Source organism: Tenebrio molitor, chromosome 5, assembly GCF_963966145.1.
Source record: "Tenebrio molitor chromosome 5, icTenMoli1.1, whole genome shotgun sequence".
NCBI classification, from domain to species: Eukaryota; Metazoa; Arthropoda; class Insecta; order Coleoptera; family Tenebrionidae; genus Tenebrio; species Tenebrio molitor.
Window position 1 is genome coordinate 3,652,724 of NC_091050.1, and position 14,833 is coordinate 3,667,556.

Below are 14,833 nucleotides of genomic sequence, written 5' to 3' on the forward strand. Positions count from 1 at the left end.
ATTAAGTTAAATACCAAGAAGAACCTTGGTTTTGCAAACCATCTCGTTTGGTTATTCATTCAAATGAACTAATTCGGCAAGTATCTTGTTGCACTGAAGTTTTGATATTTCCCATGTGTCACTTTGCGCAACATTTTTTATAAACAGATCAATGACAAATTAACGCTAAACAAAATTTGCTTCGTCACAGGTCATTGTTTTATAATTAATACAATTGTTTACTGTACGAAGGTGTCAAAACGTCCCTAAAATTATAACCGATGAAGCTCGGATCTTTACTTTCTATCATTTGCATACATGATCCCCTTCACTTTCGTGAATTCCTACAGTTGTACAAACAACTTCTATGAGTAATTTACCAGAAGTGAGAGTTTTGCGGAGGAAACTACTGTTCTGGTCCGATGTAGGAGTGGAGGCCACGTCTTGACATTCGCTGTCATCTTTGATATTCAAGTCCCATAGAACAGAGAAGAAAGAAACCAAATTCTCAATAGTGGCTTTCGTTCCATTCTTTTTGCTTAAACATTACTCGATCAAGTTATGAAGAGGATGCTTTACTCGATCTGACCTATTCCATAAACCCACCTTATTACAATGAAATTTCGCAACATTCCGTATATTCCTTCTTAAGATATCTATCGCTTTTGAATAATCGTGGGTGGCCTTGCCTTCGGACATACCAAATACTTTACAGCATGGTTTTCTTGAAATTTTGAAGATGGCAAAACCCATTGCTCATAATTGGCTTAAAAATTGTGTTGCTTCTCTTATTCGGTCAAATGTCACATTAATAACAGATAAGACGTTCTAAAAATTTGTTAATGGGTCTAGTGGCTTCGCTTATCTTCGTTTATTTTTTGTCAGATTTAATTGCTTAAATTATTGGAACCGATATTTTATCCACTGGTTATTTCTCATCACAATTTTGCTAATTAGGTAGAATTATCATGTATTATGACATTTGAAGTGACATTTGAAAAATTATTATTATTACCGTTGCGACAACAAAAACTGAAATAAATTTTCAACCTTGAAAATGTGTTTTTTATAAGGGATGACATATAAGAGATAAAAATATTATCTGCAAAAATAAATTAATCATACATAATTGCTTAGGATCTTAAGTAATAGTTTCGTTATCGATAGTGGTATAAGGGTGATTTTTTTATCAAAATTTATCAGATATAAACACAAGTATGAAACAAAAAACAATTTGGTTCATTTTGTTATTCGCTCGATACTGTGGTACGTGCATGAAGGCATCATTAATTTTAAAAGATTATTATTATCGAAAATATGTATATTAAAATATGTAGTAATGAAAAAACAATATCGAACATTTGACAACATTAAAAATCAATAAGTAATGATATCCATCATCATTATTACTCCATAAAATTATAACAAAAGTGACAAGACATTATTTCTCCATCTACAAATTTTTGAGTTATCTAGGTGGTATAAGTAGGAAAGATATTTTGATAAAAGTGTTACAACTAACAACAAGGTACTTAATTGGTAATAATTTTAATTAGGACAAATGTCATCATGTCTATTACGAAGTGTGCAAAGTAGGAGATAATTAGATAATATTGCAAATCGAGGAAGAATTAACAAACTAATTTACTATAATTTCTAAATGTGGAAATTATCTACAAATAAATCATTCAAATTTCAATCAATGGGGAATAATGTAAAAATAATAAACAAAATGGTAAAAACTGACAGCATACTTAATTTTGATAAATATCTTTGTCGTATTATACGTTTGATTAAAAAAAAATAGAAAACATGTAATTTTTCATTTATTATCTTCCAAAATGAAGAGAAATAAATTAAGTACGTTCATACATTTTTATATATGTCTATGTACTTAAACATTTGACTGTAACTGTAGCAAAATCTTTAATTTGTCTTAGCTTACCAATTCATTATTACATGAATTAATTATTGTAATTACGTAAATTTAATATCACAACTATATATTTACAAGAATAAGTAGGTAACCATAGTAACTATTTTAATGACTGTTCGAAATATGAACACATTCCTTCATATTCTATAAAGGTTATTCTGTTAAAATAACGGTCATGTTTGTAAATATTGATGTATTTAGCAAATGTATTTACAATTTCTTTATTAAAACTATTTTCTATAACATTACTTACGAATAATTGAACGTAATACAATAACTATCTTTTTTATATCATTCGTATTATTGTACAGTTGGTATTGTAGAGCTTAATTTTTACAGTGTCTTTACAGCTTTTAGTTAGCTTCTGGAGTTAAATCTTCTTCCCGTTCTGGCCGGAGGTGCGGTGGACTGCTCTTCTGTGGCAACAGGTTCACTGCTCTTCGCCGTGTTGAACCTCCTTCTACCCCCAGCAGACGGTCGTGAGGGCTTGGACGCTGGTTCGTTGTGAACCGCAGCAGGGGCAGATTCCTCTGCTTCAGTCGCATGATTTACTTTGGAATGTTTGTCTGAAACAAGATAACATTTACAGCACCCATCTAGAATGTTTTCTGATCTGACATACTGTTAGCGGCTTGTTCCCTCCTACGTTTCAAGGTTGCCAGTAGATCGTCGTTACTCCTGAAAGGTCGCACGATTCCTCCTTTCAAGAATTTTTTAGGTGCTTCTGTAGTCGAGCTGGTCTGTTCCTGCTGTTCTTCTTCAACATCTTCGTCCACGATTTCTTCTTCTTCCTAAAATCAATCGTTAAGTACATTAGTCACGTCGCACGATCTTTGGCTAATTAGGTGCCAAGAAAACTTGGTCGAGTTGTGCAACTTATTTGAACTAGTTTATTTGCTGCAATTGTACGCGCACGTGAAATCGTTTCTGAATCTTAAGTAGTACTGGTAATTTTCAGTTGTTGCATTTTATGACTGTATGTAAATGTTGATTTACACTGAATTCTTGAAACGATTGAAAGTAGCGTTCATGCCAAATTGATAATAACTCTCACCTGGCGGGTGACGCACCATCTTGTTTTTATCTCGGGTTGATGGCCCTATGTTTTTACATTGACAACCGGATACGAATAAGCATGTTGTATATTTCGTACTAGCCCAAAAGAAAGTTACAAATATTTTCAGGCGCCACCAGCTTATTATTATATCCACATGTCACTTTATTATAATAATTTACGACGAGTTTCAAAATTACATTACCCAAATGTCATATGAATTAATATGAAGCAAAATGACAACAAACAAATTTTGAATTTATTTTTGGAGTTGAGGAAGTGTTTCTTTTACATTTTTATGTATTACCCGAATGTGACATTATTAAAACGTGCAACTGGATCAAAACCAGTCAAACTTGCATCATAATATTGGAAACTAAATAAATGGCAAAGAATTCAACTGGTTCAAGTTTAATGTAGTGGTCATTATAATTTCCCTTTCGTTAAATCAAACCAAGATTTTGAAAAATGTCATTTTTCTTCACTTTCGATCGCAATATTACCTCTGCTGGCGGCGGTGGCGCTGCAGTAGTCGAAGCAGCTTTATTATTCCGTCCTGCTAAAGGATTGCGCCTACCGATTAAGGAAGTTCGCGCTGGGGCTTTCTTTGGTGGAGGTGCTGGTTCATCTTCGTATTCTGCATAATCTTCTTCTGCTGGTCTAGCTGAACTCAAAACTACCAAACAGACTAGACCAAAAAACACTCTGAAATATATATGATTTCATATTAAAATAAATTTGTTATAAAAAATAAGTTTTTTTTTTTAATTTTGATCAGACTACAAATCTACTTTTCAGCTTTTGAAATTGTAAAAGCAAAGGTCAGCATTAATCGACAGTTGTTTAAACTTGTTATTTTTGCATAAGTGTCAACTTTTTATGTTTAAAATAAAATACTATTTGAAGAGAATTATTTATTGATATCCAACATTTTTAAGCAGCTTCAACATGAACTACAAATCATCATTGTAAATTTTGAATATGATAATTTAAACTTAATTATTAGGTAATTAAAAACGTAACTTAAAAATAGCATTGAGTGTCTAATGCTTAAAACATTCGATTTTTGCAAGCAGTGTTAATTTAAATGTTACTGTAAACATACAAATTGTTTGTATTGTTACATTTATGTGTAACTGTATATACATAAAATGCATTACACATGTTTATGTGGTAATCTATACCTGCTAGAAAAACGTACATCACGTGATTTCTTTAGTGAAAGTAAGATGTCATAGGTCAGGTAATAACTTATATGACTCGACATGTACTCTACGGACAAAACAATAAATGATATTAAATCTTTGAAATGTATTTGCAGCCTTATTAAATTACGTCATTTCTTTAATGTACTATGTAATTTTTTGGTCAAGGTTTTGTATGGATATATCGTTCTCAATAAGCAAATATTTTTAAACAAGTGTATTTGGTTTAATCGTTTTAATTTTTCAAATAGAATAACCTGCAAAATATTTTTTTTAAACTTGTTTCTGCGTAAAATAGTTGCTATAGTTATATAATTCATAATTTTGCAATAATGTAGTTATCTATTGTTGTGTAAAAATGTTGTGGTTAAAAATCAGCAAGAAGACGATGATTTCGTTGAAATAATAATCATTACGGCGCCAGTGATGCCAAGATTTAATTGAATTCTTGGCAGCACCTTTCTTGCCGGGCCTTACACTTTCGATATCACAAACCTGTTCATCAAGATCCTTGCAACAACCGATCCTTATGTTTCGTAATATTTGACATTTGTTCTTCACAATAGACGTACTTAGCAACTCCAGTTATAAAACAACGACGAACATCAATGTCAATGTTAATAAAGCAAAAATTCCGATTTAAAAAGAATTCGCAGACAGCGTCTTAATAAAAACTTAAATGACATCATCTTTGGTCTCTTGCTTAAATGTTTGCATAACCAGTTTTCAACAATATAAAATTATAAACAATTGTACAAATAGTGAAGCGACTTTCTTGATTGTGCTTGACTAATAATTAGTAATCATTGTGATGAGATGGGTAGGTGAAAGCTCCTTGCAAAATGATTAGAACGAACTGGAAGTTTTATTGTGAAGAAGAAATTTCACGGCTCATTTGGACTGCATTCTAAAGCAGATTTTATCATACAAAGAGTGCCATCAAGTATCAAGAAAGAGTAGTCTGAAAGTTGTGAAAACTGCTGGGACCTATATACATAAATGTTATGAATTTGTATTCCGGAACTACTTTTATGTATCTGTAATAAGGATCTTCTGTTTTAATACCATTACAAGGATGTCGACATACTTACGTTTTTGATCTACATCAGCTACCAAATGAAACAGCATTACATGAAAAACTAATTTAATTATACCTTGGCAAGAGAAACTTTAAAATTAATAGTATCTTTTAAGGCTATATTACTCATCAAAAAATTTGTTTTTCTCTATCCTAAACCACTATTAAATTTAGACCAACCTGTTTAATTTTTTATAAATACACTTGCAAAAATCAAGTAGTTGCACCTGATCGCGGTGCGATAAAATAATCGTTTTTTAATTAAAAAAAAAAAACAATAAGTTTCTGTACCTAACTGAATTTTATATTTGCATCTATCTTTAGTAAAATTAAATAATGCGTAATGCGAATTATTATATTTTTGCTTTTGTCATTACACAAATGTATACATTAGAGAAACATTATACATTACATTTTTCTTCTTCAATTTGTGATCGTTTTAAGAAAATAATCTATACGAGGGAGTACTGATAAATAAATGGCCTTGGTCACTTCTAATAAACGAAAGTGAATTCCGTTACCATGGACATTAAGTGTAAACATTGATAAGTGCAGGTGCAAAGATTGTCATTATAAAATCTAGTCGTTTTCGAATTATAATTTTTCTAAGAAGTCATGGATGTAAATTTGAACTTGACAAAATTGAGATTAATCATTCATCGTTCAAGTATTTGCTTCTGAAGAAATTATCTGGCAAGGCAATGATTGACAACATTAGCAGATCAATATATATTCAACAGAAAACATTTATGTGGTTTTTGAAGATGGACAAATTGGTTCAAAACGAATATCACATAATATATTTGAGAAAAAAGGTGTGTTGTTTTTGCAAGACAATGCACCTGCTCCAAAATCACCTGTTGGCCCTGCAAAAAATCAATCAAATCGGTTTTAAAAGTGTCGACCATTCACCTCTCCTTCGGATTTAATACCTTAATACCTACTTCTAAAACTGAGCAATGTCTTGAAAGGACGAAGATTTACGTCAAAAGAAATATCAAGAAAATGATTTTCTTTCAAAGTGTTAGTTACTTTCTGTAGGTACATTGTCTTAAGTGTAGAGTTGATGGGTGATTATGTTAAATAAAATAATATTATTTGGCAAATGTGTATGTATGTAGTTTCCTTTTATATTAGATTTACAAAAATAAAAGATTATTTTATTTGAAAATATTTACAAAACCGGTTTTATTTTTCAGCTGATGTTAATGTTACAAAATATACTACACACTCAAATTTCAATGTAAACTTAATTTTGGTACATATTTAAGTTTTTAACAATGAACTCTAATAGGCGGTATGATTCTCTCTAACAGCCAGAGCACCATTAAACCTGAGTACAAGGGATCATATTGTCAAGAATTTCCTGAAGAATGTTCGCTATTCTTCATTGAGAGCAATGTCAAGTTCCTAGAGTTAACACAGTAATACCTATTGATGCCTCGGGGCATCTCCTTAAAACATTCTAGAGATGTTCAATTGGATTATAATTCGGCGAACATGCTGGCCAGTCCAGTATAACTATTGACTGAAAAAAATCAGCCGATCTGGTGGAGAATTATTATTTATGAAAATGAACTGTTGGTGTGCTGCTCTTACGAGTACATATGGAAGCACTATGGACTGCATAATTATCGTGGTACCCTTCATATTATAGTCGTTATCAAACAAATTGTGGATTATTTCTTGTACCACTTCACGTCATATCAAATTAAGCTTATTATCAGATCTGTATGCGTCCCGTTACGGCATTCCTGTAGTCAAATTCTTCTAGCCCTTTTATAACTGGCATAAAAGCAAATGCAAACAATTGGTCTTCGAGCATAGGACCTCTATTGTGAAGTGATTTCATACCGTTTGTGGTGATATCAGCTTTCCAGTAGCTACAGCAAATTTGTTTAGAAGCACGGTAGCGTTAAGTTGAATGTTTACTTGTGTCAGTAATATTTAAGTTATTTCCTAATTACCGCAATTACTTACTTCAATTCAATTAGTTCAGACAACCGATTTTACAAAATAGTACCACATGTAACATCTTTATTATTATTATTATTATTTTGTTTGTATTTTTTTGTGTTGGTGCAACACGTACATAATGTATGAATTTTAACAATGGATTAATTTTATTCATAACAGTCTCAGAATTTTAGTAACATAAAATTTTTTTATTATTATTGTGAAAAAATGTTACACATTATGTCCTAATTCCCTAAATGTTTTGAGCAGTTTGTTTCATGTATAGTTGGTTAACGTTCATATAAATTTTTAATATTTTGAAATTAAAAAAAAACAATAGTTTTATCCTCTGTGGGTAGGTTAGAGTTGACATTTCCTTGACAGTTCATAGTCGCGCAATTTTGTAAGTTGTCAAATCAATGTGTAATGGAACTGAAAAAAATCAAATGCACGCTTATGAAATGTCATACAAATGTCAACTCTACCCCATTCACACAGTTGCCACATAAATTTTCGTACATAGTTGCCATACTTGGCCACAATCATTTTGAATCACCCAATACATCTAATACCTGTATAAACATTACTTGTACATTTTAGTTGTTTTGCCTATTTTTTCCTTAGTTTCAGTCTTCAATCTCTGTTTCTGAATGCAATTAGATACAAACAATAATTATGTATGTATATTTTTTACTGCTGATTATTGTAGTATACCTAAGTAAATCAAAATTTTGTCAATTAAAGAACATCAAATTTTTAACACTTTCATATTCTATAAATAGATGTCAAATTATATGATTTCAAGGGGTTATTACTAATTATCAACGAATAGAAAGTAGATTTCCGTATATAGAAAGACATTACACTTATGTGGGCAAAAAATTTATATAATTCGAACAAGAAATTGACACAATTTTTGTAATACGTTCTTTTATAGAAACAAAGTTGAAACTTATATTTCTAATGGCGTTTAAATTATTTATCTTATAAGTTATGACGTTATGAGTTATGGATTAAATAAATCACATTTAAAACCAACAACAAGAATTCTTGAAAAATCCTTTTACGAAACTAATCTACATTTAACGGGACTAAAAATAACATTTGCAACAATAAAATCGTAACTTTCTATTTGAAAAATATTGCATAATATTTACAACAAAGGTATATTATTTAATAATTTAATTGGAACTAAAAGTAAAAAAAAACCTAATTAATACAACTCAAAACAATTTTAGAATAGTTTATTCTTGAGGAATGATATCTTATTTAATTTGCACCTAACAAGACAAAAGACGTTGTGATGAATTTAATTAGCTAAAAAATGTATCTAACTATTCTCGACTTATGAAAAACTGTCACTTTCAATTTTACGATAGTACATATTATATTAAGCACTAGCGTGAATAATTCTAACAGATCAAGAATATCAAGTAATATATAGTTCTTTAAATAAAACTGTTTCTCAGGTCGAAAATACATAATTATGAAGAATTATCACTAGCAACAAATTTGCTTACATACTACAACTTAGTAAAAATCTAGACTGCAATATACTCGTATACAAAATTGAGAGCATTAACACTGATAAAATAACAATAAATAGTAGAACTTTTAATTTTAAAGTCATACCTACCTTAATTCGTTAAGAAAGATTTGTTTTACAGGAAACAAAAGCAAATACATATATTTTTTTCAAATGTGTTCTTTTAATGCTTGAATTAATTTTTTACGTAGCAAATCAGAATTTGTAAATAATAAACGTAATTTTTTTAACTAATAATACCTAATATTTCTATGTTAAATAAATTTAACAATCTTAAGGCCCGGTTGTATAAAGCGATGTCAAGTCGTTGTTAAAGTTATCATAATGTCAAGCGATCTGATTGGAGGATATTTAATATTTTATTTGAATCAGCCAATCAAATGGACGGATTTCCGACTTGACGCGTTGTTAGCTGACACGATGTTAACTAAGCTTTATACAACCGGGCCTATGTGATTAAGAAATGAAATAATTTTAGAATTAAATGTCACTTGTCAAATTCAGTTTCTCGACTTTTTGTATTTACAACATAGGTATTTCGCATGATACCAGTTTACCTAAGTAAAATTTGTCAAATATTGTATAGAAATATTAATAACCATGTGATTCTATATTCATTTTGTAGTATCACATTTATCTAAAGAATTTAATTGGAATGTCCCAAATGATTCATGTCTTGGGAACATTATTACAAAAAAAACTGAAGTTTGAATAGTTTATTTTTTTAATTATGTTCTGTATTTTGTAATGGTGTTAATACATATAACTGTTTTTTGCGTATTTCGAAATTGTTGATTAGTTAAAAAAAATCTGTCATCAATAATTACATAATAGCTAATTAATTATTGTTATAATTCTATTATATATATTAATAATCAATGATTATTAATTGCTATTGCTTATCAGCAATAGACAAAGTCATTCTAGACGACGATGTTGATTTACTGCTGAAATTGCACTATTGCACCAATTCTTTGGATCGTTAACTTAATTAGGAATTATAGCCCTAAAGCTCCTCTTTTTTATCAAAATAAGAGAAAGTAAAAAGAACGCCAAAAACCCTTTGTAAGTACATATTTTCTTTTTATTACAAAAAATGTACACAAAAATACACTTTGAAGGTCCAATAATTCTCGAAATGCAATATCTATTAAAATATCACCAAATCTTCGCTTCACAAAAATATATTTTTTCAGGAAAATATATAGGGTGTTCATTAAAATTTCCCGTCAAAGTTGGCGTTGAGGAGTCGAGTGTCAACGCACCACTCGTCAATCTGTCATCAACTTGCACTTTGCAGATTAAAAACACAAACAACTCAAAAAGTGAGGTTATATTTAAACAGCTTTCTTTATTCAAGGAACTTTATCAGAGTTGTAATCCGTGGTGCGTTCGCAATCGACTCTTTAACGCCAACTTTGACAGGAAATTTTAAAGGACACCCGATACAATGATACAAATGACCAACGAAAAAAGAAATAAGGAGAGACTATGAAAAATAAAGCTCCGAAAATGTACGAGTTAATGGTTAAATCATACTAACGTCCGTGATGAAGAGAGGTTTTAGCGAAACTCCAACAAAGTTGTTAAGTTGTGTATGGTAAATCCAGTGGCCATTTTCTTCGTTTCCATTTCAAAAGTAGGATTATGTGATGAGTAATTTGTGTTCTCGAGTGAAAACTATTTTTTAAACAAAATTCACACAAATGTCAAAATTTTGTTTTCCATGGACGCCCTTTATCTTTTTTCCATATTGTATAATAAATGATGAAAATTGAATATTGTTCACATGAAATCAGAAGTATTTTTGTAAAGAACGTAACTACATATTCTTAATCTTAATTAAAGCACGTAACTGTATTTACAGTAACTCCCATACAAAAATTGGTCGTTTGTCACTACGGTAGTCAAATTCAAAGCTGTCAACCACCTAAAACAGAAAATAGTAGAAGGGTAGCACTGCCAACTTTATATTTTATCTATTGGACGGATAAAAATGAACTTCGGATATAAATACATACAATATGATTAACACAAGAAAGAGATAAGAGGCGGCTATAGAAAACAAACGTTTTGAAAACGTGCTGCGTAAGTTAATAAACTGTCACTTGTCAACTGTGACATTTACGTGAGGTTTCACTTGAAAATAAAATATTCATGACAGAAACCTATTTTTGAAATGGGAGTTTATCATACACAACTTTGTTGGAGTTTCGGGAGAACCACTTTTCTTCATCGCTCATCGCTGTTGGTATGCTTTATGCTTGAAGCCACGCCCCATGTTTTCAGAGGTGTTGTTTTCCATATCCCTTTATCTCTTTTGCATTTGATCATTTATTATTTATCTTCATTTTAAGTTAACAAAGTTAGAAATTATTTAATCAATTCATAAACGTAAATATCTAGTAAAGTTCAAGGATCACGACATTAAACTAATAATTATTTAATTTTTGAAACACTGTATCTGTCAGACAGATTTCCAGGCATTCTAATAATGTGAATGTCAAAAACACAAAAAACATGGTGCACTGCTGTTATATAAATAATATGTCTAGCTAAACAAATTCTTCTAGAAAAATAGAATAGTTAAATCTGAATAATTAACAATTTTCTTTGTCGACATTATCTAAAAAGCAGCCAAAATTTACATTTCAAATACATTTCTTGAAAAACGTGCTTCACATAGTCGTTATTTTTGTATTCACGTCTGTTGTATCTGATACGTGACATCACTCACTAAAATGTTTTAAACATATTAAAATAAAAAAAAAACCTTTTTATTTACCACGAATTATTAATTTGTGCTTTTTTGCGCTATTTCGAAGCTGATGTCATTTAAATAACGCTATTTTATGCTCCTTGCTTCTGAATTACATTAGATAACATGTTTATGTTTTTTGCGTGTAGCATCGAAAAAACAACGTTGGTATTTTAAATTCACTTTCAAATAATGGTAAAACGAACACAATGACATCTATTAATTAGATACAAAAAATACAATCGAAACACAAATTTTAAGATATGTAACATACAATACAATACATGGTCCTACATAACAAATAGGTAGTTAAAAAATAACTAAAATGTAAGCAGTACATGTAGCTGTAAGAGCGAGAAAAAATCATGACGATGTTTTCTGCTAACTTTCCCTTTTAGCCAATTTGTCAAATAGATGCACAAATCCACAAATGGTACCATATATCTTATGAACATGTCATAAGGTCCAATTTAACTTAATTCCATCCCGAACCTGACGCTTCTGGAAGCTCTAATAAATCGAAACATGAATAGTTACAAAACCTTTCTATGAATGAAATATCCCAAAACACATTAAATTTGGACCTTTTTGCGTTGCACTCGATAACTTTTTAATCTTACTATTCTTCCTAACATGATATCAGTGGCGTACATGCCTGCATGCGGAGGTATAACGCAAAATTTAATGCACGTGATTTTAACAAATGGTCTGAAGATCCTAGGGTTTTAATATTCTGATGTATATCGATTTCACCCTGTATAACCACATTGTTGGATTGCTTGAGTCATTAAATAAAAAAAAAAGCATTACTGTTAATAAATAATTGCAAATTGTAATTTTATTTAAGTATGCGTCTACATTCATTTTTGCAAGGATAATTTAGGCTCAAATAATTAGTTTAAAATTTTTAAATCTGCAGCATTTGTTATAGTCGATAAGGTGGTTCAACTTCAGTACAAGGGCACAGAATTGATTAAAGAAGCCGCTGCCCTTATTTGAGGTTAAATTTTCTACCACTTTTGATATTCTTGTCTTTCCTGTAAAAACGTGGTAAATTTCAAGTAGTTATTCAAGGATTAAGAATTTTTTTGTCATCAAGGTTGTGAAAGATATAAATAGTTATAAAGATTGGTCAACTTCACGAGTAGTAAGTTCTCAAACAAGTTAAAAGCGCCAGCCCCAGGGTTAATCTCATACGACATTCGACACAACAGGAAACATGTGCGCACCCAATTTGAATAAAATTAACCTGATTTTTGATTTTCTTCATTCGCAAACGCCGAGTATTTCTGGATCATACCGCAAGTGTCATTTTGAAATTGCTACGTCATACGAAAATGTGATTGCCCAAGTTTTTTAAATAATAAATCGGTTTTAATTATTGACAGACAGACTTGTTACGTAAAATTCACAGATTTCATAATTCAATCCACAACGAAACACTGAGTTAAAGAGGTTAATTTTATTTCTTTAATGATGATGCACACTGTATTGTACAACCGAATGCAGTTTTTTGTCTCTTACTGCTGAAGGAAGTCTGCATTACGGTGCTATTGTTGGCGACCTCTGTTTTGAGATTGCTCAATGTCGAATAATTTCAGAAAGACCTCCAATGCACATATTTAACATATTTTTGATTAAAAGCAAAAGTTCTAAAATTATCATATTCAAAAATGATTCTCATCAATTAAATGTCAGAAAGTTAATTATAACCCCGTTACATTTGTAGCACGGAACCAGAGAAGACTGCATTAACATACTTGAAAAAAATTACTTTGCAGTTGCACAAAGAAAGTATGTTGCGTTGTTGAATCGTATTAACACATCCTTATTGTGGAAAACGACAAAATCAATACATCAACATCTGTAAGCCACTCTAGGTGAAAAAATATTAGTTGAATTAATGTAAAAAGTAAACAAAATGATAAAAAACATTATGAAAACATAAAGATGCATTATACAATGATCCATTTTGTTTCAAAATAGTTTGTCATTGTATAATAAGAATTCAATGTCAACAATGGTTGAGAATGTGGTTTCAAATAAAAAGTGTAGCGTAAAGTGCCGGAGCTTTAACATTTAAGTAGTTTTATCCTGTAAGAAAAAAACTTCGATTTCACATTGTTACGTAAGACCACAACAATTTAGCTGGAGGCGGCAAATAAATGAAAAATGTTTAGTAGACGATTAGATGCTACATTAGATAAATGATAATAAGTATTAAAAACGTTACGTTCGTATATTACAAGAACAACGTCGCGATAAAATATGAAAGTAAAACTGTCGATTATGTCTCACGGTTGCTCTATAGAATGCGTCAGAAAACCAAATTCTTATTATATCTAGGTTAAAATGTATTGTAAATATGTCACTTACACAATATTCAGTTTCATTTTTGTTTGAGGGATGATCCGTTTACACTGAAGAGTTTCAATTCACTAGGATCAGCAATCCAGCCAAACCTATATTTATAAATTCTGTCTTGTGTTTTCCCTTCACTTTACAATCGGCCATGTAAGTAGAAAGTGTTAGCATTACGGTAAACGTACGAATTTGTTGTTATCATGAAAGTGGACGAATGTTTCGCATGTATTTACAGCACGAACTGAAGAATTTTTGAAATTTTTTTCTTTGTTTTATCAGGGGCGTTGATGGTTATCGTCATCGCTACCTTACTTACTGCAGACCCAAATGACAAATAACTGCACTCGTATTAATTACGTATTAATGTGCATGTTATGTTGCTCATTTGAAAAATACATACATACCAAGCTGGTTGGGATTTTTATCACATTGTGCACATTCGGTTTCAGTTAGCAGAAACATTTTAAAAAAATATTTGAATTTCTAGACATAACTGATTTTTATTTTTCTAGAGTTAACTTAGAAATTACTTAAGGGATTACATGAACGAGATACAATTTTTGGAAGAGAATTTATATTTCTACTTGGTGTCAGAAATGTTTGGAAACCATAGTACCTACATGCTAATATCTAAAAATCTTTGGTCTTTTGCTGTGAGAAATGACGAAAATGCAGCCCATTCCGGTATAATTTTAATTTTGTAAGAACTTTTAATTTTCTTTAACCTATAATATTTATAACCTTAAACCAATCTACGAATTAAATCTCTCTCTTAAAAAGAAGTGTACTCCTTAATAAGAACATTTTCAAGAAACAATTCAAACATTTAGCAAATTAATTCTTAGAGGGCTTGTTATCGCAACACAAATAATTAATTTACAGTACTCAAACTGGATTCATGGTAGAAAGTATAAATTACTACCTCTGTTTATAGCATTTTTAGAACCCTACTGTTTC

At 30.5% G+C, this 14,833-nt stretch overlaps 1 protein-coding gene across 1 annotated transcript; it reads right to left on the reverse strand.

Moving 5' to 3' along the window:
• Positions 1 to 2,093: 2,093 nt before the first annotated feature.
• On the reverse strand, positions 2,094 to 14,041 carry LOC138130520 (uncharacterized). Its single transcript, XM_069047031.1, has 4 exons — positions 13,889 to 14,041; positions 3,473 to 3,674; positions 2,538 to 2,706; positions 2,094 to 2,481 (listed from the first exon to the last, which is right to left on the reverse strand). Exons 1-4 carry the CDS (start codon positions 13,903 to 13,905, stop codon positions 2,273 to 2,275), a joined length of 597 nt encoding a protein of 198 aa, XP_068903132.1. The 5' UTR covers positions 13,906 to 14,041; the 3' UTR covers positions 2,094 to 2,272.
• Between the last annotated feature and the right edge of the window lie 792 nt (positions 14,042 to 14,833).

Coding starts and splice junctions, on each gene's coding strand:
- LOC138130520 (XM_069047031.1), bottom strand. Junction 2,707..3,472: donor CGCCACCGCCGCCAGCAGAG/GTAATATTGCGA, acceptor GATTGATTTTAG/GAAGAAGAAGAAATCGTGGA. Junction 2,482..2,537: donor GAGGGAACAAGCCGCTAACA/GTATGTCAGATC, acceptor ATCTTGTTTCAG/ACAAACATTCCAAAGTAAAT.